General features: G+C 37.9%; 2 protein-coding genes across 3 annotated transcripts in view; both read right to left on the reverse strand.

The window, feature by feature from the left end:
- The window catches only part of lamc1 (laminin, gamma 1), a 56,738-nt gene extending 43,031 nt beyond the window's left edge, over nt 1-13,707 (reverse strand). Inside the window, exon 1 of the mRNA XM_059563453.1 lies at nt 12,998-13,707. Within this exon, the coding sequence (XP_059419436.1) occupies nt 12,998-13,367 (370 nt within the window). The 5' untranslated portion in view covers nt 13,368-13,707. The remainder of the gene's footprint in view (nt 1-12,997) is intronic.
- Nucleotides 13,708-17,256: 3,549 nt separating this feature from the next.
- On the reverse strand, nt 17,257-27,639 carry dhx9 (DEAH (Asp-Glu-Ala-His) box helicase 9). Of its 2 annotated transcripts, XM_059563454.1 has the most exons (28): nt 27,504-27,639; nt 26,955-27,075; nt 26,677-26,817; nt 26,461-26,566; nt 26,055-26,188; nt 25,811-25,959; nt 24,877-24,923; nt 24,639-24,775; nt 24,463-24,552; nt 24,217-24,378; nt 24,048-24,125; nt 23,153-23,344; nt 22,917-23,058; nt 22,755-22,837; nt 22,495-22,651; nt 22,239-22,336; nt 21,802-22,015; nt 21,592-21,686; nt 21,436-21,509; nt 21,058-21,210; nt 20,807-20,967; nt 20,615-20,726; nt 20,049-20,210; nt 19,806-19,933; nt 19,465-19,694; nt 18,771-18,886; nt 18,419-18,619; nt 17,257-18,284 (listed from the first exon to the last, which is right to left on the reverse strand). In XM_059563454.1, the coding sequence occupies exons 2-28, from the start codon at nt 27,063-27,065 to the stop codon at nt 17,999-18,001; spliced, it is 3,759 nt and encodes a 1,252-aa protein (XP_059419437.1). In that variant the 5' UTR covers nt 27,066-27,075; nt 27,504-27,639; the 3' UTR covers nt 17,257-17,998. The 2 variants fall into 2 exon arrangements, with proteins under 2 accessions (XP_059419437.1, XP_059419438.1); XM_059563455.1 differs by lacking the exons at nt 26,055-26,188; nt 26,461-26,566; nt 26,677-26,817; nt 26,955-27,075; nt 27,504-27,639 and adding an exon at nt 25,024-25,166 and having other exon boundaries at nt 25,811-25,947.
- Nucleotides 27,640-27,747: the final 108 nt, after the last annotated feature.

The raw sequence follows: 27,747 nt of genomic DNA on the forward strand, positions 1-27,747 counted from the left end.
GTACAGACATCAGCATTTAGCTTTTGTTTTTGAATTGGGCTGAAACTACAGAGAACTGGCCTTAAATGAAAAGATTAACTGTAACCATGTGAAATGGTTACAGTTAATACTGTATGGTTACAACAATAATTGCATAGTTCTACAATCCAAACAACACAATCAACACACATTCAATTAGAGGTTTCTTAATCAGCATTAAGTATTTGTTTTAGTTTTTAAATTTGGTTTTAAATTAAAAAAAAAAAAGTCTTTACCAGTGAGACTAAATAAAAGTATGCTATATAAATTATTCCAAAATGTTAAAATAAAATAATGTTGTTTTTTCATTCATCCAAAAAAAAAAATGAGGGTAATGATTCACACCTATATTTACATTAAGCCAATGATAAATAAATAACTATTGGCTCAAATTAAAAAAAAATATAGATGTGAATCATTACCCTAAATTTATTTTAATTGGATGAATGGAACACTTTTTTTCAGTGTGCTACAGCAGGTGATTTATAAATCAAATTAAGTCAATGTAATTTTAAGGTAAAATAAAAATAGTAATCCTATACAGAACTGATGTTTACTTCTGTCTTTTCAAATGTATATGCAAGTTCTACTTAAAAAAAAAAGAAAAAAAAAGAAAAAGCATTTCAGTTTTGTCACAGTTTAGTCTGTTTTGTTTCTCATCCAACATGGTAGAAGTTGATCTGAACATCCCTTCACAGTCTCCACTTGTGCAGGGTGCAGACAGGTACAGTAAGCTTGCGCAACTTCAGTGAGCGCAGGAAAGGGGCTTTTATTTGTGCGCCAGTACACCAACAGCTGTTCGCTTCCTGCTATCTGTGCCCCAGACATGTAGCTCTGTACTTCCAGTGCTGATCGGCTGCCCGTGTCCTGCGCACATATTTCGAAATGCTTTCCAACAAATGACATGATAGCGAATTATTACAATGTAGTCTGTGCACGAAGGCGCACTTCCGGAAAAATCGGCCGAAAAAAAATATCAAAAACCGTCCGATTGCCAATCGTGTATTTTAAGCAAAAACTGTCCAGTTCCGATTCATGCCTGGTCAACAGGTGCATCCCTACTTATTATTTGTAAAATAGGGGCTTTATGGAGTGTGTTTATACATGGTTATAAGTATAACAGTTTATATTTAATTAATTTAGGGAAATGAACAAGTGTCTTCGCCCTCAAGGGACTATTTGGCCAACCAGCTTATTCCTGCTTGAAAAGCAAAATGTAATTTATAGTGTAAAAAACATCAACTTTGAAGCATATGCTGATTGATGGACTAGCATTACTCAACATTACTTACTACCTTCCAGCAACACTAAATTCAATGAAGGTAAAAAAATAAATAAAAAAAAGTTCATTTAAATGGAACCAGAATCGGAAAATTTCTAACAATACCCAACCCTACTTATGAAGATCCGTACACTGTAATTTATGTTGAATTTTGACATTGCCAACCTTCAAATTAAGTTGACAGTAAGTAATAAACAGTATTGTGTATTGAGTAGTTGAGTATTGTGCATTTTTCCTTACCACTATTTAATAGTTGTTAAATGATTTTAATGGAACTGGAACCGTTAGGCAGGACAGGAACTGGAAAATATCTACCGATTCCCAACCCTAAACAGCACAGGCTGTGCAGGTCAAAAAAACAAACGTACACAAAAAAAAAAAAAGAAAAAAACCCAGATTGTGTTTCTCACATTTTGTTTGGTTAGCATAATAAGAGGAATATTTGACCAAATTCACAAAATCTTTAAGAAAAAACTTGTTGTGATGCTTACTTTTTGATTTGAATTTCTTGTCAATCTGATTAGCATTCTTATAATTTAACAATTTGATCATTTATTATCTAAAATTACCATGCAGTGAGAATTGAGTAAAACTGGAGTAACCCGCCAGTCGTATTTGGCACTAGACGGTTACTCCTCCCTCGGGGACAACAGCGAAAGATGGACACAACTCTCTGGTGACATCCATTGATGCTGAAGAAACAGTGCTCTAATTTGCTGAAACGGAGCACTCCTGCTCCCCCTTCAAGCTCCTCCGGACCCTTCAATTTACTCCCAAACTCCTAAGTTTCAACTTCAAAGTAAACAGTGATGAATGGACTACAAACACAGGCCCGTGGTTAAGCTTTTAGAGTGTAAATTTGGTGTTTAACATCTCATCCAGATGAAGACTTCTCTAAGACAGGGCAATGAAGTTGAGAGTAAGTTCTAATTAAGAACATTCAATTTGAAAAAGAAAGCCAGGAAGGGAAGAAAGAGGGGATGGAGGGAAATGAGAGAGAAAAAACAAGCAGACTGAAAGGTGGGGGATGTATGAACAGACAACTAGGAATAACCAAACAAAAAGACTAATCCAGTTACTGCATAACCCTTCCCCCACGTAAAGAAAAGAAGACCAAGGGGTTTTGTGAAGTAGAACTTGAAGAGGGTGGGCTAGAGATAGAGGGGGGGCACTGGCCCATGCCTCAGATCTAAAGATGGGACCCTGACACACACGGCTGAGGCTTCTCCGGTGGGATGGTGCTTCATTCAAAAGGTTTAAAGAGAGTGCAACCACTCAAATCATTCCTTAAGCTGCTATACCTTTTTACTTTAATAAGCTCCTTGGTGGCTTTCCCTTCATTCTTACTTGTAGACGAGTCTGTTTAGCTTTATGATTATGGAAGAAAGACAGAGTCCAGAGGTTGTTTTAAGATGAAACTAATCTTTGATATTCAGGCTGTCATAGTCAAAGGAAGACAATTAAGTAAATCGGCTTTCAAGAATCTGCACAATAAACTTTTTCAGATAGACACCAACAAACTGGACAGAATGTGCGAACACACATAAATCAACTCTTACTGTGCATGTAAACAAAAAAGCTTTGTTAAAAGTTTAAAGAAATATTTCAAAGAATTCCATAAAATTAAAAAATATATGAAGTATAAATATAGTAAAATAATATATGATCTACCAAAAAAAAAACAAAAAAAAAACAATGCATTTACTTTATTTACCCTGAAATTAACTTTATTAAATAAAATTAAGTCCATATCACATAGCAACAGTAATACTTTCTTGGAAAGTTGAGTTTAGGTTTTAAAATCACAAATGAAAATTAAACAGAGATGGTTTATAAACAGAAGACGTTATCATATGGCCTAACAAAGTAAAGTGTGATGCATCTTGCAAAGATAAATGTATAGACCATTATTCATCCCCCTAGAGTTTGTAGCCCTTATTACCACATTCTGGCCAATTATCTAACACAAAGGCAGGAGGAATGTCACAACAAAGTGCAGAATTTGCTTTGTTATTCCTCAGTAGGAGATGGTGTTTGGACAGAGGAGACAAAAGGAAGTGACTGCTGAGACTCCGATTACAAACGTGCCTCAACGTTTTTCTGGGAGCCGGAAACCAAACTGACCTGTGGTCAATGGAGTGTGTGCGCACGAGACATTTTAAAAGATCGCAAGGTCAGGGATCCGTTAAAAATAAGTTGTACTTAAATCGAATATTCAGAACATACAAGACAAGGGGTCACCTTTACTAATAAAAGCAGCTCTTAACATATAGAGCTGTGTAAACAAAAGTTTATTAAGTTTACTGATTCATGGGTTGGAATCAGAGGCCTTTCTTTAAACCAGGAGAGACACCAAGACTCCACCTCTCTGACTCTATGACGTGACTTGTTTTCTGTCATAACCTATTTCGGGATTCATAAAACTCTTACTTTGACAGATAAGTGTTGCTAAACAAAAAGATCTTTTGATGAATGAGTTTTATACAAGGTTGGCATGACAAATAATCTAAAAGGAATGTGTGAAGTAAAATCTGAAATCTGACTCATGCAATGAACTCCAGGGTCATGAAATAGTCTCAAAACCCAGCCACCATTGAAGGACAAAAAGGTGGTAAGCAACATGAAATATTTGATACATTTCTATCTCTGGAAAAAAATAAAACGACAACCATCTCTGACAGTATAGAACTTGAGAAAAAAGTTGAATATTTAATAAACCTGGTCACGGTTTGCCAAATGGGATTCTTTTTCTCTGACGCAATAAATAGTCAGAAGATCAGTTGTTTAACATTCTATCACAAAGGGTTGAGTTCATTTTAAAGGCAGTTCAGAAAAACATAACACAGGAAACCATGGACCCAAGGTACAACCAACTAAAACAACTATTTGCTCAGCCACAAGAGGAAAAAAAGCATTATGGTGTTGTTTCAAGAACATAATATTCCCCAAACAACATGCTAAAGGAAGAGAGATTTAACAATGGAGAGTGTCACTTGAAAATACTGTGAATTTCCTAGCATATTAATATTATATTGAACCTTTAGCCTATTAACATCAGCTCTGTGTGAATGCATTTACTGAAGTACTGAAGAATGGCTTGGGAATTAACTTTGCATGAATTATGCATTCCTGAAAGCACGCAAAATTGTATCAACTGTATCAACATGCCCAAGTCAAAAATATATATTAGGCAATGCTACAGATTATCAGGTATCAGCTAATTTAATAGAAAGAAAGTTGTAGAAAAACTATTATTTTAAGTTGTAATAATATTTCGCAATATTTCCGTTTTTTCTGTATTTTTGATCAAATAAATGCAGGCTTGATGAGCAGAAGAGACTTCTTTCAAAAACATTAAAAATAGTAATGTTTCCAAACTTTTGACCTGTACTGTACAGTACAGTATGGACAGTAGTATACAGTTAAGAAAGTAGTATGATTTACAGTAATATAAATTAAATATATTATATATAAGAGCAGAATAGATATACAGTATGAACAACATATACGCAGATGTGTGCAGTAACAATATAAGATTAGTACAAAAAAAAACTGGATGAAATTTGTTGGCAAACTTTTAAGTTGGCTTGAAAAAGCCTAGCCAGAAAGTTAAGGCAATACATTTCAATAGATAGGTAGAAAGAAAGAAAAATTAGGTGGTAGATAAAAGAAAAAAATAACACATCCGGTGGGCAAGCTAACAGGCTGCAGGACACAGAAGGACTCTTGAGTGCATGCCAGACATTCCTCCTCCTGTAAATCATGGCTGGAAGATGGTAAGAGATTTCTACGGAGTGGACTGGATGACACTTCCGCCAGCTCCACAGGCCATACTGGAACTTGTGCACTGCTTGTGTAAAAAACGAATTGTGTTAAAGGTAGATGCACATGTAAACTGCATGAGCTGCCATGTACAAACCTCTGTCAGGGTGTAAACTGACAATAAGTCACTTGAAGATGACTAGGGCACATGTGTGTATGTATGTACACATGTGGGGAGTGGTGTATTTGCTACTCCTGCAGAAGTAAATCTGTATGACATGTTTATGTACATTATAACTCTGCTCTGTTTGATAGCCTATGTTATTTGATAGTTATACTTATCTTGTTTCTTTTACATGCAGTTTATGTTATTTGATAGTTATAATCTTATTTCTATTACATACAGTTCTAACTAACATTAGAGCTCTTAGCGCTCCGGTTTGAATATTGGTTAGAATATTAGAATACTGACCCTTTAACATTATGTCAGATGTAACTGATAATTAAATATATGTCTTAAACATCAACAGGTTCATGTTCATGTTTGCCTTGAGTTTTTGGCGAACGTTTGCAGAACGATCGTTGATAATAAAACAACCGTCCCAAGTTACAAATCCAGGTTCTCCCTCCATGGGGATCATCCATTTCTAAAAGTAAAGCCGATACGGACCCTCGGCCCACCGTCTATAAACAAGGAAGCAAGGTCATTCACTCTCCGATTCTATACCTCATATTTTACTCTACTTTCAAATCGTGCTTCACTGTAAAAGCATGTGCTATCACTGATGCCTGAGGGAGGGTATTTTCATCAAGTATGAACCAGCTGTGTAGCGTGCGTTGCCAACTCTTAACCACCCGCTCCGAGTAAGCATGATGAGCTGGAAGAATTAATGAAGAATAAGAAATACATTGAGTTTTTCCCATTGTGTTGGGACAACACTCCTGTTCCCATCTGGCTTGTGAAGCTGTGTTTATGTGTGAAAACAGCTGTATTTGACAACTGACAATCTGCAAGGAAGCTGAGATATCGGATTCACACTTTGCTTCGCAGTGCTTTGAAACTTCAGAGAACTCTTTGTTGGAAAATAACAGAGCGAAGGGCTCGACACTGGATATGTTTTGAAAAGCATGTTTTACGTTGAGGTGTCAGTAAACTAAAAAAGCTGTTTTATGACCTTTTGTGGAAAATGTAGAGTTGAAAATGGCAAAATTGTGTGTGTATATATCTTTACATGCATATAAAACTGTGTGTGTGTGTGTGTGTGTAAAATAGTATTTTAAAAATACATAAAATATAAGGCTTATTTTAAAGCGTGTGTGTCAGGCTACATGCTAGATGAACTGGTTGACCTACATCCCAGATGGTATCAGAGCACTGATAATTTTTTTTATTTTTTTTGCAACTCTGCAACTGCTTGCAATGCTGGCATCAGCCCAAAGGCCATTGGATGCACATCTAGTGTTCATGGGAGTATTTTCCTGCTTCTGATACCATTCTGTGAATGACAGGATTGGAGAATTACCAACACACAGTCTTATTCCACTCATGCAATTGCACAAGTTCCAGCCATCACATTCACAGAATAAAATTCCAATACAATCTGGACTTCAGATCAAATGAAGGAGCAAAACAATGAGGAATAACACTGACTGATTAAATTTGACAATATAGCGCTGGCAGAAGGGAATCAAAGTGTTCTGTAAACATATGCTTTCATCAGATTGGAAGCCTGTGAAGCCTTTAATAGGGTATTGTACCTTAGTGAGAATCAAAGACATTTGAGAAAAGCCAAATCCAAAGATGAATGCTGCTTACAGGTGGAGCTGAGAGCAATGAGTGCACTAAATCTTAAGGTATTGAAAGACCGAAATCATCACCGATCACGCAGACAGACTTATTTATGCCAAACTAGCGTTAAATCTCTAGAGCTTAACATTTAACGGGGTCCTGTCATTTGTTAGGAACACTAATCAGTGTTAGCAAGAGCAGCAAACAGTGGCCTTAAGGGCTCATTCCACTATTTCACGGTCAAACGGGCCCATGGGACAACGCTCTCTTAAATGACACCATAACCACAACTCCCCGTCTCACGGCTCCCATCGCTGGCACCACAGACCCAGTGTGGGCTCTTTCATTACATGTTTGTACAATCTGGAAAGGACTAGTGGCTCACAATGGCTTTATCACCAGGAAATGAGGGAGATTCTGCACTTTGTCCACCCTGGGTGGCCCGAAACTTAAATCTTGCCCCTGGCTGTACAATTAGAGCCACTAAAGAGTCCAATTGCTTTCTGGTGGCATTGCAAATGAGTGGAAACAACAAATTAGCTTGGATTACATTTACTAGTGGCGCTGTTCCAAACAAATTCTAACCCTAACTGCCAATTTTCGTCTCAAAGGAGAAAAGCAGCAACAGGGCCGATGACAACTGGAGTAATTTACATGAACAGCTCAACTACAGGTTTCATAAACACAAGTTTCCCACACTGAGATCATACCTTCCAGAGAATAACAATAGGTTCGAACCAGATAGCAAGCTCTTCTTTCCAACCCCCTACACTCAGGTGGGTATAATTTGCACCATCTGGTCCCCTTCAGAAATGACAAGTTCTTTAATGGAGTTTGGGGGGGAAAAAAGTGCCTATGAGGAATGAGAGACGAGGACCCCAGAGCCAAAGAGAGACATTCGGCTGTTCAGTTTTTTTCCACACTGCTACTACTCATCGTCTCCTCTCTTTTAAGAAACCAAGAGAGAGAGAGAGAGGATGAGACAGGAAACCGAAAAAGAGAGGAGGAAAACAAGAACAGAGAGCAAGTTTTTGGCTCGTCAAGTAAACCAGGGTCAACCGTCTTACTGTAAATGCCCATTATCTCCAAATAAAACAAGCTTCTTTCCGACACATAAACAATTGTCTGTACAAATCTTAAAGGAAGACAGCATTAAAAAGGCCACATTGTATTCTGGATAGTGTGCACCAGAATCTTCCCAGAATTAAACAATTATGAGGCAGATGTTCGACCAGACCTTTTCCCCCGAAAACAGAAATGAAAACAAGGAGAGCTTCTGATAAACACACGAGGACAGCATATGATTACAAACAGGAGAAAAATGAGCTCTCTCATTTTAATGTATGTCCTGTACTTACTGCTTACTGCACTTCTGTTTAGATGCTAACTGCATTTCGTTTCCTTGTACCTTACATGTGCAATGACAATAAAGTTGAATCTAATCTAATCCAATCTTAAATAGTTTAGCATTTAAGTATGAAATTGAAGATGACACGGGAATCGAAAACAATATAATACAGAGTAAAATGAAAGGCACAGTTTGCCCCAAGCACTGCGGATTTCTTCTTTCTATCAGTGAGGGAGGAAACATTGCACGATAAGGGCCATTCTCAAGTTAATGAATCACTCACTGCTGCAGTTTATCAGATGAAAAGAAATGCTCACCCTCCACAGAAAAATAAATACATAAATAAAATCTGATATGCACTGGGCCAATTTAAGAATTTGGAAGTAACAGACTTGCAGGATTAAGAGTTTTTTTTCTGCGTTCCTCTATCACTGCTGAAATAATATACACCTATGAAAAAAAATCATTTTAAAGCTATAATTTAACAAATTCTATATAAAAACCAATGCGTTGATGACAGTCACATTGTTGAAAGACAATCTGTCAATCTACTTAAATGCCTACAGAGCCTTTATTGTGCAGTTGTAAAGGAACACTCCGACTTTTTGGGACTTTAGCTTATTCACAGTATCCCCCAGAGTTAGATAAGTCCATACATACCTTTTTTATTTCGGTGCGTTCTGTAAGTGTTATTTGACGCACCCACCGCTAGCCTAGCTTAGCACAAAGACTGGATGTTAATGGATACTGGTAGCATAGTAATCCCAATAAGTGACAAAATAGTAGCCCAAGTAGCCACTCCGCCCAAGTAACGTTAGCTGTGCTCCTACGCCTAGTGAGAATATAGTTCCCAGTATTTATACGATTAAAAATGCTCTCTGTCTCATATAGCCTTGTTATTTGTACACGCTGTGACTATACAGATCACAACATGTAAATAGGAAAATGTTTGCATTATTTTGTCACTTATTGGGATTACTATGCTACCAGTATCCATTAACATCCAGTCTTTGTGCTAAGCTAGGCTAGCGGTGGGTGCGTCAAATAACACTTACAGAACGCACCGAAATAAAAAAGGTATGTATGGACTTATCTAACTCTGGGGGATACTGTGAATAAGCTAAAGTCCCAAAAAGTCGGAGTGTTCCTTTAATGAGTCAATCAAAAAAGTTCACAAAAAAAAAAAAAACATTCAGAGCCAATACTGAGGTCACAAATTGAAAACTGGGAGTCATTTTCAAAATAAACTAGGAATGGTTAATTTGAGGCAGGGTTTGCCAAAGTGGAGGTTTGTGAGGGAACTGTAGGGGTCGTATAAGATGATGAAAAGCTATTAAAGTCATACATATCAATTCTTACATATTCTGATGTACCTCTTAATGAAAAAAAAAAAAAAAAAAAAAAAAAAGGAGGGTGGGACCTGGGTTCTGTCCATCAGTTATTGAATGATTGCAGGCAGATCTGAATGCAAACTTGCAGTCGATTGTATTTAAGCTTACTGGAGAAGTCCAGTATACATTACCATAGAGAAGTCCAAGTCTAAAAATTAGGTCACATTGCAAGGATGAAACGATCGCAATAAGATTAATAACATGCTTTCATGAAAAAGGAGGAGGGGGTGTAAAATTAGCAAATTTTCATTCCATGCAGACTTGAATTGATAATAATTAATAAATAAATAAAAAACACACTAAAACATTTACACATTTACATGGGTGAACAAGTAAATAATTATGTCCAAGTGTTCAGCAGCCTAAAAAGATTGGGAACCCTTGCTGTAATGTATCATGCAATGTATGCTAGTACATTTGTGAGACTTAATAGCTCCCTAGTCTTTGTCATAGGCCTCAAGTATTCTATCAATGCCTAAGACAATTCTGGAAAAACAATGTCCTAACTTCAGAAATATAAACAGGCACTTCTTGCTGGATACAGCATAGCTAAATTTATATCTGGAATCCCTCTGGGCTGTGTCTAACAAGTAGTCCAATTTAAAAACAGACAGCATCAGCAATATTCCATTAACCTGACCATTCTTAAACCACCACATTATATCTATTTGCCTGTACAAGTTCCGATGCATAAGTCTTCATTAGCCAGTGTCTGGATGATGAATCCAATTTCTCAGTTTTATGGCATTCTTGGAGCATGACAGGCCAGCCAGAACTGGTTAATACAGACATACAGAAATGTTCAATAGTAAATCTACCCTCCTCATCTCTCCTCGCCCCCTGAATCTGCTAGGCCAGGCCCAAATCCTCACGTTCTCCCAGGACTCAGCAGTGTCAAGTTAAGACATGCCTGCTTGTGCCTCGACCATCCCAACAAATGCAGAATAAACATGAAAGCCATCAAAGGCAGAGCACATAAAATAAAAGCTTATGGCTGGGATCCAGACTACTTGTAGGTTCCCACCTATGAAGTGGCTTTGAAAACGAACAAAAAAAATTACAGAAGAATAAAACAAATGTGAATCATGTAATATTTTGGCTTCTGTTTTCAATACGATGCTTAAAAAGAGATTCAAAAATATGTATTTTTAAGCAAAATTGGGAGTACTGCATTAAAACATTGTATGGAAAAACTTGATAAATATAAAATTTCCTTGTTTTTCGGGGTTTCATTTAGATTTAGTTCCTCCGCTCATCTGACCACACACATAATTTCCCGACAAGCATGTAATGAGTTTAGCGGAGTTTTAAAACTTATTTAAAGCTCCCGGCTTAACCTGCCATCTTGCTTCGCTGCCCAACCGAAAGTCAATAAATATAAAATGTACATTTATTTATAAATATTTTCTTTTGTTTGAAGACTATGCCAGAAGCACATTTATTAAAAGTATTAATTAATGTATCAAATAAATTAAAATTAAAATTGTGGCTCAACCATTATATTAATTTCATTACCTTGCTTAGGCACATAATCAAGACAAAAAGCATCAAATATCATATGGCCGTAAGTTTCACACTGTTTTAATGATACGATTCAAATGCAAAATCAACAAGAAGAACTAAAGTGAATTAGAAGAAAGGCATCTGACTGAAATGGCCCGTTGTAGACCATGTGCTAACAAATGGCTACTAATAAACCAAGTCTATGATAGGAACATTGAAAGCCAAATCACTTCCTCTTCCATTATCAAAAAGTCTTATTGACACCCTGATTACAGCTCATTAGAAATGCTTATTACTTACATATTTGCCTACTGATATAGCTGTGTCTACTTGGGAACGAAAAGCTACAGAGGTCATGGCTTGCTGGGACTCTACTAATTGGTTACATCAGTGGTTCCCAACCCTGGTCCTGGAGGCACCCCAACACTGCACATTTTGCATGTCTCCTTTCTCTGACACATATATTTCAGGTCTTGAAGTCTCTACTGATGAGCTGATGACCTGAATCAGAATCAGGTGCGTTTGATTAAGGAGACATGAACAATGTGGACTGTTGGGTTGCCTCCAGGACCAGGGTTGGGACCCAGTGGGTTATGATACTGCTCTTTTCCCACAGGCAGAAGAACCTCCACCTGCAACCCAATCATTCTGCTTATGCTGGAAGAAATTCAATGATTTGCGTAATGTGCAAAGCTTCACCGCCAAGTAGAGAGGTCACTCCATGCCAGATCTAACAGAGGGTCTACATCATTTTCTAAAACACTATCTTGTATGATCTTCTTAGGTAAGGTTTCTACATGACGGCCACAAGAACTACAGAACAGTAAAGCTTGAGCTGTATTTAAGAGGTAATGGTTCTTGCTAAATGACATCCAGTATATGATAACAATACAATACAACAAAAAGTCGAACCATGACAATTAGAAACATGAAGATTTATTATTGCATAATAGCATTATTTCACAATGCATTTCACCAGCAGAACTGAGTGATCACTATTATTTTTTTACTATTTTTTTACTAGCACTTATTTATTTATGAGATGCTATCAGAAAGGCACCAAGCACTGCGGATTTCTCTCTACAACTGCCTTTGCTTAGTTTACGATAAAGCCTAATTTGTTAACATTAATGCATTAAAGATATTGCATTAAATAATCTAATAATAAGCAATGATTTTTACAGCATTAATTAAATCTTTATTTTTTTTACAAAATTAGTACATTTGAAATTAACATTTAATAAATTCTGTAGAACTGTTGTTCATGTTAGCTTATGTTAACTAATAAGATATTATTATAAAGTGTTACGGTTTTTACTTGATATACTATTAGTCAGAATGGCTATTTAATAGTTTATTACTACTTCCTTGTGAGATTAATAACACATTATTGACTAATAAATTAGTACTAATTTCTAATAAAACTAACAAATGGAACAGATACTAGCAACTATCCAAAAAGTAACTAAGAAATAAATAGTGAATAGTAACAAGCATGCTTATTACCTGCAGTGAATAGTAATAACAAGTAAGAGTGGAATTGGTGTCTACAGCTATTAGAACACATACTAGTCAGAAGTGAATAGCTAATATCTGAAATACAGATCTCTTTAGATTTCAATAAAAAAATGCAATATGTTAATAGTAACAATTAAGTAGTTATGTATCACTATCAATAGTGATAATAAGCAAAGGAATAAATTATAGTACGCAACGAATACAAACATTTAGTGACTTATATCTAATGAATAGCTACTAGTGAAACAGAGATGACTTTAAATAACACATCCTAAATCGACTTAATCGTCATAACACCAGAACAACTTTTCCTTATAGCGCAGGAAAACAACATTTTCGTGACTCTGAAACACAATTTGACGAGAATACAAGAGAGAGCTGCCTACCCAGGTGAAGGGTGAGGTTGATGGAGTCCGGGTACTGGATGCCCGCTAACATAGTCTGACTTTGCCACCAGGTGGTATCCGACTGGGTGTTGTAATCGGTGAGAAAACCAGCGCCGTGGTAGTTTCTGGGGTCTCCGGCATCGCAAATGTGGCATGATTTAGTGACTCCCGTTACCCCGGTCTGTAAACAGTATTCTTCAGGCGGCGAGCCGCAAGTGTTCGTGGCCACTACGGTTACATTGAAAGCGGCGTTAACAAACTCTGGCATGCAGCGCTGAGGCCGATCGGACTCGTCTGTACATTCATCCATCGCTCCATGACTGCACGCTGCCCACAAAGTCCATAATAACAAACAGCTAAAAAGCGACATTGTATCCTTTTTTTCACGCGCCTTAAGTAGCTACCGTCACTGTCCTGATCCCTTAAAAAGTTTGCGGTAACTCGCAAGCTACCGAGTTTGTGGTTTAATAAATAAACTCATGCGGAAAATGGTGGTAATCGCTTCAACTCCAAAAAGCGATAGTTGTGGCTTAATCTCCTCGCGACTTCTCTCTTGCAAACCTTCACTTTATTAGTGTTTTGTAACCACCGCCATGTGAAAAAAAAACTTTTGGAGAAATTGAGTTATTTGCGACTACACCCTGGCTGCTAGTGCGCAAGTCAAAGTACATCCACAAAAAAAATCCCTACGTCTACTTCCGCCTGAAGGATGCTTTGATGGACCGCCGACCCTCTAAACAAGGCAAATCCAAATGGGAGGCATGAGTGGGCGTGGCGAAAGCGACATGAGCTTTGCACCTTTCCGATTGGTCAGTTTCCCAGTCAACTCCAGGAGTGGGTTGGGACAGAATTCCATACCTCATAGATTCTCAACGTAGCGACCACTAATTATCCGTAAACAAATATGTGTTTTAAACCAAAGCTTGATTGTTGATTCGTCATCAGAAAATCCCCGAAATAAGCTGTCCATATGTAGGCATGCTGTTCAGCAGGGTAATTAAAGCTGTCTTCATTTAAACACTTTTCTGTGTTTTCCACCTTCACAGTTATCATGAGGTATTTTCAAAGAGACTCACTTTCTGGATGAATCCCCCCCGTGCTATGAATAACTAATAGATGATAGCCGTTGCTTGCTGTGAGCAGTGGGGTCAAAGAGCAAGGTTATATATACTTACTCTACCAGGCAAGGCTGTATCCGACAACTTTAAATAGCTGAGAGTAACATTTTGTGGTCTGTTTATTAATATTTTACCAGCATTTTTTCTAAGATGTGTAGATATTCATGTTAAAGTTCCTCCCACATTCGTTCCATCTATTTTAAGATAAATCCTTCAGACTCGTGTTTTTAGGTATGGGTATTATATGAGATTTTCTGTCATATCTTACCTCAAAATCAACTTTTTTTCAATGCAGCTAGCATATTCAAAGGTTTCACATCGCTAAAAACTAGCTTATTTTTTTATTCCATGTTTGATATATATTACCTCAAAATTTACTTTATGCAAAATAATAATATGCAAACTATTTTTAATGCAAATAAGCATAGATCCTAATCGCTATAAGCAAACCCAAAGGCTTTACAGAAATAAACAGTAATAAAATAAAATAAAATAACAAGTTACAGTTAGTCATAGTAAAACAAATAAATACATTAACACATAGAAATAAAAGATAGTGCTGGCTATTTTGGCAATGTATTTTATTTTTTTCTCAATTCATATCACACTGAACTGTCCTTTCTTTTCGCATTGGATATTCCCAAATAAAGTTTGCTGCATGGATTGATTGGAAAGAGAGAGCTGGTGTACTGAATTATCTAAAAAGGTATGTGTGGCATTGATACGAGCTACAGCAGATATTGTATCTGATAATCTCCATGAGCCTAGTGAGTGTTTCAGACTGGCAGTGAGCAGAAAGACCATCTTCAGATCCAGTCTTCAGACACATTCCTTAGATAATACTATTAAGATTTAATCAAATAGTCATCAAAGAACAAAACTTGGGTGTTTATCAAGACAATCAATCAGTGGAGATTAATTGGTTTAATTTCTCTATAAAATATAATTAACTCAGTTGGAAATAAATTTGTTTACATTTCCCTCATAAAAGCAAAAATATGTTTATATATTTTTGAGCTAAGAATTTTGATGTCTAGCAGCATTATATAACCTTTGACCTTGCAATCAGCAGTCAGCTGTGTACTAGACTTCTATAAATCAGTCGCCATGTCTTACTATATCCAGCACGGGGGAAATGAGGGCTAGATTTATTCCTGTTAAAATGAGAAATGAGTCTCAACACTTTGTCAAATACTCGTTCCTACCCCCCATACTGCTGCATCAAGCTCAGGCATGCCCTGGATGTGGATTGCCTCACTGCTACCTTCAAACTTTGAACACATTCATCAGCAATTGTTCTCGAAGGAGATTTAGTCTATCCAGGATATAAGAGACATGCATTCTCTCATTTTACCCAGAGGCTACGACTACATTCTCCTCAGACATATTCCAATCCTCTGGGATCTTGCTGTAGTGCAAAATTAGCTTTTTTGAGTAAATCAGATGTAGTGTAATTTGTAGAAAAATGTTAAAGTAGCAATAAGACGAGGAGTTATAAGTAAGAGTGTACAGAATTGGTGGTTTTATTTTCAATATTGAGACAACTATATTTGCAGTTTAGGTTAGTCAATTAGAGTTTAATTAAAACAAGCAATTACATGTTTTTTTAATGGTAATATCATTGATGGGAACATCCAGAGGCTCTCTAATCGTTTATGACAGTGTCGTTTTCAACCTGTGGTCCGCGGCCCCCTAGTGGGCCGCGGTGGTATTGCAGGTGGGCCGCCAATTATTTTCTGTTAATTTCCAGTCCATTCTAGGGCTGTGCGATTAAAAGAAATCGTCATAAAATCACGATTTGAGCGTGCGCGATTTCTAAATCGCTTTATAGCACGATTTTCCACGGCCCTGACCTCCCGTAGTATGCTATCCGATCCAATCAGAATGCATTGCGCCTAGCGCGAGAACAGACTGGGCATATGCCTATTTCCAGGTTCACACACCTTCTGTGATGCGCCTTTTTTCCGAGCCCATGTAAACGGATCAGAGCGTTCACACTGCACGCGGTAAAAGGCTAGAAATAAAAACGTGCGAAAATAATTAATATCTAACAGAGCAAAGAGAGAATTGTGAGTGCACAGGACGCAGTTTAAGTGAGAAGAGACACGTTTTAAGTGCACACTCTCTCCGCGCAGAGCAGCGTGTATCTGAGCAAGCACGTCTGGTTTTGTGACAGAGCAAAGGAAATCTTCGTGCGAACAGAGAGATTCGCACTCGTGCATTATTTTAATGTGCTTTCACGTTATTTTTATGCGCTTTCGCTGCTGACCGCATACACATACTGTATACACACTGCAAACACCTGAGGCACCGCTACAATTAATGAGCTCTATGAACAATGCATGGCAAAAAAGAAAAAAAAGTCCCTGTACATGGGATTTTTTTTTTTTGCCATAAGTCTATACATTTTGTTACATCTTTACTATAGTGATAATTTTGACTTATGTCTGTTCTAGAGACGTTACAACTTTTTGATAAAGCTCTAATTGGTTTTCGTTTGGAAATATGTTTCAAATTAATCCAGAATGCATTTATGACTGTAAAAGCATATCGGTGTGTGTCACAATCGCAAAATTGATCAAAGAAATCCCGATAGTTTTTTTTTGTCCAAATCGCACAGCCCTAGTTCATTCAATAAATACAGTTAACAATCTAGCTTCTGAGTACTAAGTTATTAACCCAACAATAGCGGGGTCAGTTAATTTTTTTTGAAGTGGGCCGCGCAAACATACGTGTTTGGTTGTGTGGGCCGCGAGTTGAAAAAGGTTGGGAACCACTGGTTTATGAATACTCTACTTCTGATTTAAAGCGCCCTCTATCGGTAATTATTAGCAAACGCCTCTGCCGTAAGCCAAAAAAACATTATAAACAAACCCCATAAACAATAGATATGTGGCAGTCATTTAAATCATTTATAGGAATAGTTTATTTAAACAATATGTATCTAATATACATAAAATATTTTGCCAGCATTTTAATTTTACGCACCAAAGACTACAATTACATAAAACAAAATGTAAATCTAGAGGCTTAAACCTTGATATTTAATATAGCCAAAAATAATTTACAGTTGCTCAAATATCACTATATAAATGTATTGCATGTTCCGAAACAGAATGTACATGGAGAAAAAAAAAGGGAGAGAGAAAAAAAAGAGCAAAAGGATAAACTTGCTTTATACTTTTCACTCAGTGTTCCAAAACTCTTGTGTGGTACACCGTTTTATAGCCATGCTTTTCCAGCTGCAAAAATGTCATTTTGTATTTTGTGATCTTTGGAAAGACACTGGATTCTGAGAAACTGAAATAATGTAAATATTAAAGTAAAATATTCATGCATTTATCAGTCAGCAATCCAATATTATTACATACAAACAGTTTGCTTATTTCACATTATTTTCTTAAAATGCATATTTCTAAACTGAGTTGTTTGCTTTAGGGAACAAAATGTTGCTCAATCCAAATAGAAAAAAAAAACACATTGCTGCACAACCACACATCTGGAAACTGAGATTTTAATTCCCACCAGTAACTTTGTGGTTTGATTGTCAGTGAACTTAATTCTTACAGGGCATGAGAGAGATCAAAAAGACCCATATTTTAAATATCATAAAGAAATTATTCAAAATAATAAAAAAAATTATTTCATTATAATACATCACTTAAAATGTATTTGACATCTATTAAAAAATGAGTAAACATCATTGGTCACAAATAGTTATTTTAATAACTGTTATTAGATGACAGTCATGGTTCAACTTTTTCATGCTTTCTTATACACACACAAAAAAAAAACCCTGGAAAGGACTGATTAACACAAAGAAACAAAACTCAAAACATAACTTTCTACCTTCTCAAAGATATCCTTGTTCAGATATTTAGCTTTAATAACCACCCCGGTTTCCTCCCCAGCCACCTCTGTTTCCCCTCCCTCCATATCCTCCTCCTCCACTTCCCCTGTATCCTCCACCTCCATTAGATCCTCTGTATCCACCAGACCCCCTGTATCCACCCCCGCCTCCACGATACCCTCCAGACCCTCTGAAGCCGCCTCCTCCGCCTCTATATCCTCCACCAGACCAGGATCCACCTCCTCCACGGCCCCTGAACTCTCCGCCCCCTCCAAAGTCAGTACGTGCCATCTTTGGTGGACGAGGACCATCTCCAAAGCTATAAAATAAAATAAATAAATAAATAAAACGATTTGTTAAAACAATACAATTAACATCTCAATTTCAAAAGAGTTCCATAAGAAAGCTTCATCCCAAATAAGCCAATTAAATGTATGGGATCAATGATCTCACCGTGGGTTGGCGGCCATAAGGTTGATGCCCGCTGATGAGGGTCTAGACACAAGCCGAATGACGTTCAGCAAGCGCTCATTGTTGGGATCCAAATTTCTGATGTATTCTGGGTCTTTGGTCACCTCCACCACCAGGGCTTCCACCAGTGCCCTCAGGGCCACCACACCACCGGCTACATCATGGGGAATCTTCAATTTGATCCTGCAGAAGGAAGGAATATTCTGCATTATCACTGGAAAACTATTCTTGTTGGCTTCCATGCAAATATTTGGCTTGCTTCCAGGATTCCTGACTCAAGAATTCCAGAGCACTTATTTTTGTTGTTTATGGTTCATCTTAATGAAACACATACCAGTCATCAAGCTCAACAACTTCTCCATTTGAGGTGATCTTCTTCGAGCCGAACAGAAGAAGCTGAAGAGGACTGACAAGAGTCATTCCTTTGGCAGAAATGGCTCGAGTTCGGATCTATAATCACAAAAGACAAAATCATACTTGCATTTTCCTAAAAGCTGACAAAAATAACTTTTAGGAGATGATATACATCACCATTCAAAGTCAGGAGTCTTTTTTTTTTTTTTAGAAATTTACACTTATACTTATTCACCAAGTACACATTCAAACTTACCAAATGTCACAGGAATGAATTACAAATAGAAATCAATGTTTTGTATTTTTGAATGGGTCAATGCTAAAGATAAATGGACTAAAAATCTCAAACCCAAACTTTGGATTGGTAGTGTATGCATTTAAAAATGTACAGTTTCTCTCTGTCTTGCACTATATACTCCAATCAGATATTTTAATTGGACTATATACATTTGATTGGACTGGATTCTAATATATAAAATTGGATTCTAATATTTGAATAAGAACGTTCCACCCCCTAATATATTATCTGCAACTGATTAGCAAGTTGAAAATCATGGTTCATGGCTGTGGTGTAACTAAAGTCTGCATTAAATTGAGTATAAATGGAGCAAAAATTGAAAAAAAAAAAAAAAAAAAAAAAAAATAGTAGTTTAAAGCTAGACTTTCAAACCAACCTTTTCACCAAAGACAAAAAAAGGAGATGGATACACCATATCGTGGCTGCTGAAAGGACAGTTGACTGAGGATTTGTGAATGAGAGCACTTCGCCCCTCGGTGGTCAGGATCTTCCTTTTCTCTTTGTGGTAACACACATTTGGGTAAGAGCCAAACGTCAGCAGAGAGATCACCACATCCAAGTTATTGTCTGGTCCCACAGCGTTAAACACCTGATTCAGGAGGCACTCTACAAGAAACGGAAAAGCCAAAAATCCACTATGAATCTCTCTAAATAACATCTGAGGACTGAAATAAACCGTAGCACTACATGGAAGTGCATTAAGAAGCACGGCTTAACCTTCAGGGAAGCCGACATTGACAAGAATGTCTTTCAGCTGGACCTTGGCCTCCCAAGTCATCCTCAAAGTGGGCATGTTCAGCCTCTTGTGCTCACAAAACCGGATCTCTGCATCCTCACCTCCCATCCTGGCAAATGAGAAATGTATTTCTATTGCGAATCCCTCAATAAACCAGAATGTTAAAACAACAACAAAAAACATTAAAAGGTCTCCAGATTTAGCACAATGGCATCTGGACTCACCGGACTTCATCCCAGGCCTGGAAGACAGAGAGTAAGGCAACGTGATCTGAGAAACGTGAGCCCGCAAAGTTCCTATGAACAAATCCGAGGCGTTTACCCTCGTTGATGAAGGGCTCAGGGAAACACGCTGCAGCTGAGATAGTGCACAAGGCATCTCCAACACTAAACAACAAACACAAATAAATCAACAGGTAATTTATGGGGGGGAAACGGCTAATAAAAAAGGTAAGATTATGTAATACACATATGTAAACATTTATACACACATTCAGCAAGGACACATTAAATTGCTCAAGAGTGACAGTAAAAACATCAATAATATTTAACATTGCATTTATAAAAATAAACAATCTTTGTGATCATACAGAATACTTTCAAAAACCTTAATCCTACTGACTCCAAACCTTTGAACATTAGTGTATAAGCATTTAGAAATATTCTTTCCCATAATATTTTTTCTTTACTTTATTACTTCTTTTTAGGGTTAAGTATGAGCTGTAAGTTCTTGACAGGTTTGTGTGATTCACCCATTTCATAACCAGCCAAGGTTGGATGAATGAACTTACTTAAATATGCATCCTATGATCATCATCTTTCCCAGACGTGGTTCGATGGGCAGTTTGGCCAGAATGCGTCCCAGTGGAGTCAGCTCATCATTACAGTCTAGAGCATCCAGCTCTGGGGAACAACACAGGCTTGTTTGATTTGGTTCACTTCAACATCATTAGAATTAAGATGTATAACAGCAGAAGCTGTACCTCTCAGTGTATGTTCAGCTTCAATAACGGCATCCAATGGAGGCGGCTCAATGGCTTTGGACAAGAAATTCCCAATGGCACCCAGTCTCAGTAGCTTAATGCTGAGGGCCACTTCATGCAGGGGCGTGCGGAAGATCTCAGGAGTCATATGGGTCTCCAGCCTGCGGAACAATCACTGCAATCATCAACATTCCGGAAAATGTCTGATTTTGTCTGAGGTTTTGGTACAACTGAAGAATGACATTTCATACTTTTCAAAACGAGCTCTGCTGCACAGGTGAAAGCAGAAGCCGGGTCTGACTCTGCCAGCTCGACCCTTCCTCTGCTCAAGGTTGGTCTTGGAGGCCCACACTGTGGCATAGTTTGTCATGTTGTTGTGAGAAGTGAACAGCTTCATTTTCTGCCTGCATGACAGATAGTTGATATTTTAGACCATTTGTGCATAAAATGGGGCATATAGAGAAGAGAGAAAATACTTTGTATGTTCTGCGTTACATCAAAGAAGAATGTTGGTATCCAAAAATAGGCACCTTTAATTATATTTTGTGTTCCACAAATGAAAGTCATACATGTTTGGACATGAGGGTGAAGTGTAATTTTTGGGTGAATTATCTCTTTAAGCTGCTTACTTGCAGGAGTCGAGGACAAAGACCACATCGTTGATAGTAATGCTGGTTTCAGCGATGTTCGTGGACAAAATGACCTGTTGTGTATTCACAAAATTTGTTTCAATCAAATGCTTTATTATATCAGCTCCTAAACTACACAGTGAGACATCTCCATACCTTAGTCACACCCTCAGGAGTGGGCTCAAACACTCGTCTCTGTTCTTCCCTGGGGATCTGAGAGTGAAGGGGCAGGATTCGGTATCGAGGTCCACCTTTGAGGGACACAATATTGGAGGAATCACTATGAGATATATTAAGTGATCATGAGATAAAAACCTATCTGGAAAAAAGATTTTGCTTGTGTGTGAGCAGAATATCATTACAGACCGAAGTGTGGGTTCATCTCCAGGTATTTCTGCATGGAATAGATGAGGTTCCAGCCTGGCAGGAAGACTAGCACAGCCCCTGGTACTTCCAGTGTTTCAATGTACTTCAGCAAAGCCTCAATGAGCTCGAAAGGAGTTTCCTTCTCATTCAACTGAGACATGGCACGCTTGGTTTCAGCAGTATACTCAGATCCACAGATGACATTACAGTTCACCTGCAGAACACAGAAGTAGAAAAGTAAAGCGTTTCCAGGATCAATTTAAGTAAACTTATCTGATCAGTGCTGTACAGTAAAGTTTAGTGAGTTAAATGCAGCTGTTCATATCCTTCAGAAATCATTCTGATTTGGTGCTCAAGAAGAAAGATTTCTTATTAAAAGCTGTGCTGCTTAATATTTTTATGAAAACATGATAACAAACAAACAAACAAAAACATACATCTTCCTCTCCACCATCTTCATCTTTATCCTTTTTCTTCCGGTCCATTGGTGGTGGTACGAACTGAGCCATCTGAATGCAGTCTTCTAGAAAATACACTGGAGATATATAAACGTACAAACAATAAGCTTTCAGGTTGTTGAAACCAATTCAACAGTGTTTTACATTGTTTTTCATCCAGTATGTGTGATTATGTTAAAATTAACTAATTAAAACAACATTATAACACATTGCATTGGTGAAACGTGCTCCTCACCTTGCACAGGATGTGCACGTCCATGCACCTCGATGATAGGACAGTTAAAAAAGTATTCCCTAAACATGGTGGTGTCAATGGTGGCAGACATGAGGATGATGCGCACATCAGGGTAAGCCTGGACCACATCTCTCAACACTACCAACAGGAAATCAGTCTGTACAGAAAAACATCTTGTAGTGAGACAGTATAGGTTGAGAGAGTCTAAACCTCTCTAACCCATTTAAAGCTGATATGGTATGGTGAGACACTGGACTTACATTTAAGTCCCTCTCATGGATTTCATCCACAATCACATGACTTATGCCACGGATACCAGATTCCAGCTTCCTCAGCAACACCCCTGTGAATAAGACGTTTTTAGTTCTATCATCCAACCCTGTGCAGTGTGCCACAGTCAAAGATTATAAAGTGAAACGCACCAACTGTGCAGAAGAGGATGCTGGCATGAGGTCTGGGCAGGACGGACTCAAAGCGCACACTGTAGCCACAGCTTTTCCCCACCTCCTCTCCTCTCTCGAATGATACACGTTCAGACACTGACACAGCACTGATCCGTCTTGGCTGAAAGGATGAGAGGCAGCAATAGCTAGTCACATTACTGGCCTACTTATGGTGACCGAGCATACAAAATCAATATGCATTTCAAGAGACTCACCTGCGTAACAATGATATTGCATTCAGATGCCCTGCCTGCCTGTATGAACTCATCCAAGATGTACTGAGGAACCTGAGTGGTCTTTCCGCAGCCAGTGGCTCCACGAATAATGACCACTGGGTTTTTGTTAATGGTGGATATGATTTGCTCTTTGAAATTCTTGACTGGCAGCTGACTTCGCTCCATGAGAATCTGTAAAAAGACCATGCGCTTAGTTGATTTGACAAAACCAAATGCATTTACCCCGTCAACAATTCTCACATATGCAAAATGCTCACACTAAAAGCTAAAAAATAGGCTTGCTGAATATTCCATAAAACATAAAAAGTTTAAAGCATGTGAAGTTTTTGGTACTGACATACTTCCTATTGAAACAGGACACTAGGTTTAGGATATATATTCCAAGGCTTGTACATGATTATGATGCATTTTCTGAACATCTGACATAACATTGTTTACATTTTAGGTCCATTTTTCAGAAGTGACATGACGTGTGGCCAACTGTGGTGACCCATACTCTGAATTTGTGTTCTGGATTTAACCCATCCAAGTGCACACACACCGTAGTGAACACACACCCAGAGCAGAAGAGAAAAACTGTACATTTTAAATGTGCATTCATTCATGTTTAGTACGCCAACATTTAACATATAAATATCCTCAGCCTAGGTTGCCTAGCTATGCTTTCTAAGGTTTAAAATAGAATATATAATTATGTACACACTATTTTTTGTGTGTATATATACATACACATACATATTTTGCTTGACTGCCATCATGGGGGAGTTAGTATTATTGTCTTTTTCTTTGCTTTGTAAAGTAAAATGCCCTCAAATATAATACACTAACTAAAACCCACAAAACATCAATTTTTCAGGGCAGTTTTTAATCTCACCGTCTGCAGATGTTTGTCCTGTTCGAGCTGATAGTTGAGCTCATGCAGCAGGTCTGTGCTGATCTGTTCTGGGGTACACTGCAAACCAAAGCACAATAGGCTTTCAGTGGTATGAAGTACATCACATCAATTTTATTTGCTATCATTCAGTTAGAACAGCAAGACTCACAAATGCCAGCGGTCCTTCGTCAATGTTGGAGCTGGTCCAGGGGTTCCAGTTGACCTGCGGTGGAGACCACGGCACCACTCCTGCTATGCTCTGCCTTTGTGAGGGCTCAAACTGAGCCATCTTCCCTTGCACCAGAGATACTGGACTGTTGGGGTCCTGAGGCTAAGACAGGACACACAACAACGTTTTGGCACTTATTCTTACTTGGTAATGCAAAGTCAAGCAGCTTTTCTGTCCATCACTTACAGGAGAAGGGATCAGGATGCCAAGTTCCTGCACAATACTGCGTATTTGCTGCTGTACATCATCACTGAGATTGACTTCATATACATCCACCTGTCACAGCAACCAAATCAGGAAGTCAGAAGAGTCCGTCAGCAGACAGGTCTCAGAAGATAGATTAACTGGGGTGTAAAACTCACACTCTCTCCTTCTTTCTTCTTGGTCTGTCCTGTGTAGGCTTCTATGACCCCCAAATGGTAAAGCTGACGGACAACAGACAGCGCAGATGACTGGGCGGCCAGCTTCTTCGTAGAGCCATGCTCACGAGCAGTAACCTCTGGAAAAGTAGGGAAGCTTTAGCATGGACACGGCCTCTGATGTCAAACTATTTGCCCTTGACCTAAAAGTTTATTATGTGGAAGGTTTTCGGATACTTACTCCTACCCAGTTGTCTTACAAAGACTGTCATCTCAGCAATAAAACTCCTATAACAGAGCTAGATTTAAAATCAAGATGTCCCAACATGACATTTAGCCCACAGGTGCCTTTGCAAGAATTAAGCACAAATAAACTCCACAAACTGACCTCTTAACCGGACAGCACGCGCGATCAACAGAGTGACATTTCAGCAGAGTCCGTACAGGACAACCCATCCTGAGCAGGTTTGTTTTTCTGCCAGACTTCTAAACATGGCGTTATTCCTTTCTAGGTACTGGAGGCCTTGACCCCTGATGGATGAGTGACACCAGAAATCACAACCAGATATTATTTTGCTTAGAAACCCAACCAATCACATACTTCACCATGTGACCTCTTAGTGTAGCCTAAGTCATGTCACATGTTTTCCCCACATGTTTAAGGTTGTGATTTCTGGTCTTTCTATTGGCCCCCTTTAAGATTACATACTATATGGGTCAATCTGGCAAAACAAAACATGTCCAGGTTACATTTCACCCCTAAATAATGTAAATAAATATGCATAATTTTTTTTTTCTCCATCTTACTTGTTTTATTGCATTGTGATCTTAATTGTATCAATTAAGTATATTATTCTTATACTATTCAATTTTCATTACTATAATTTATTCTTTTGAGTTTGGACTGAAATATGACCTGGACACGCGCTTGACAATTTTCATAAGATTCACCCATGTAATATTGTTGATTTTGAAAAGTAACATCCCATCTGAGTCTTTTAGTTGTCTGAGATCTCCTTGAGGTTATATACACATCAAGGAGTTCTCTGTCATTGTTTCAGTCCAGCAGAAAAACAAACCGTTTGATACAATACATTTAGATGCAAAGCCTGATTTTCGACGAGGCTTATAATTAAACTATAATCTACTATAGAAGTAAATGTGAACGTGCAGACCTGTTGTGGTCAGGCCCCACTTGGCTGTACTTGTAGTCGGTTTGGTTCTTCTCCTTCTGAAAGAACTGGTTCAAACGAGATTTTGCATTGTCCAGAGTCCAGTTCCCATGCAGGCCAGCATTTAGATCAACTTCCTCAGCTTCTAAGGTCTTGGGAATGTGGGAAAAATATCTTAAACTCTCAGAAACTTTCTATAATGGTAGTCAAAAACAGGCAAAAATAATAATAATAATAATAACCATACCGCTTTTGCATCCTGTTCATCTCTCTTGGAATAATACTCCTGGATGTTGGCTCCACGCTCCCATTGTGTGTTACCAAAACCAGAATAGCCCAAACCTGTGACTCCAGGGACAGGTGCAGAACCCTCAGGAGGTTCTGAGATTCAGGAAGAACACAGCATTAAACATTTTTTTTTAATCAATCTTATAAATGGTTTAAATAAAACCAGTGTGTCAATACAAGTGGCTTGTTAGCTAATCAGACCAAACTCTGCTGCTAGATGTCATAACTACACAAATCTGAGGCCAAAAGGGATCTTTCTCACTGATATCTAAACAACATCTACAACACTGATATTACATTATAGCAGATGTTTCGTTAGCAACAGCAACTAATTACTGGATGATTCTAGGTATAATATAAAATACCTCCATCTGATTCCTTCTTCATAGAAAGATGTGGAGGTAGTGGACAGTTGGATGGGAGATTTCCAAATTCACCACCTTCCTCATTCCCTCCGTCAGGTACGCTGACCTGAGAAAAAAAAAAAAAAAAAAAAAAAAAAAAAGGATAAATGTAAGCTCAGACCCTCCTCACAACACATGAGCCGAGGTAGAACTGGTAAACACAGATGTGATACTGACCCCAAGAGCAGGAACTTCACCAGGACTAACTTCTTTCATCCGAACAAGATAATTCACAAAATCTCGGGCTGCATTGGACTGAGCATCCTTCTTGCTGGTAGAATTACCCATGCCAATGTAACTGTAACTTTCAACACGCACCTTAAAGAAACATGGTTCAAAACAGTTAACAACTACAACAATAAAACGCCTTATGTAAACACACACAACATTTTTATTTAAAGTATTTTTATATAAAATTTGCTAATGACTTTAAGAGGCCTCAGCCTTATTCTTACCTCACACAAGAATTTTTGTCTGTTTTTATTTCCAGCTGCTCGGATGTCATAGCTCGGCGTTAGCTTCTTTTTTCCACACCAAGCATACAAAAAGTTCTTCATGTCCGCCATAGTTGAAAGCCTGCATGTGAACGTGCATTACATTTATAAAACGATTAAAAAATAAAAGAAGATTATCAATCGCCCATAGGAAAATAATATGGTGAAAACTGGAATCTACCCATTTCTCACAGATAAACATAAACATGCGCTGACTTCAAAATTACAGAGAGAGAGAAAATTACTGCAAGAATAACTGTATCCAACTCGATACTTTGGTAGTTAGAATTTTAAACTCTCAGCACAAGAAAAATCATACATTTAAAACACACAAATGAACATCTACAGAGGCTTCTTGGCTATATATTTGCAGGTAAGTTAGTCTGCTGCAATCTGAAAGGGCTAACATTAACTAGCCGGTTCCTGCAACCATATCCAAGCCATATAATAACATTATTGGTAAATTATTAAATACAACTTAAGATGATCCTCTCTACGTTTGTATCATACCCGACAAATGGCCTTTTGCAAGAATCCAAATAAAACGCTCACGATGTTGAGACAAGCCTCTATGTTACAGGAAAGCTTTCACTGTCTGTCTGGAAAGCTAGCGGAGCAGAAAACACAGGAAGTGACGCAGCCGTGAAAGCGTAGAAAATCCAATAAAACTCGATCCTTGTGACGCAGTTTCACTGAAGCATAAATATAATCGATAACACATATAGATTTTGGGGTCAAAATTAGCATGACTATT

Source organism: Carassius carassius, chromosome 12 (genome assembly GCF_963082965.1).
Source record: "Carassius carassius chromosome 12, fCarCar2.1, whole genome shotgun sequence".
Lineage (NCBI taxonomy): Eukaryota > Metazoa > Chordata > Actinopteri > Cypriniformes > Cyprinidae > Carassius > Carassius carassius.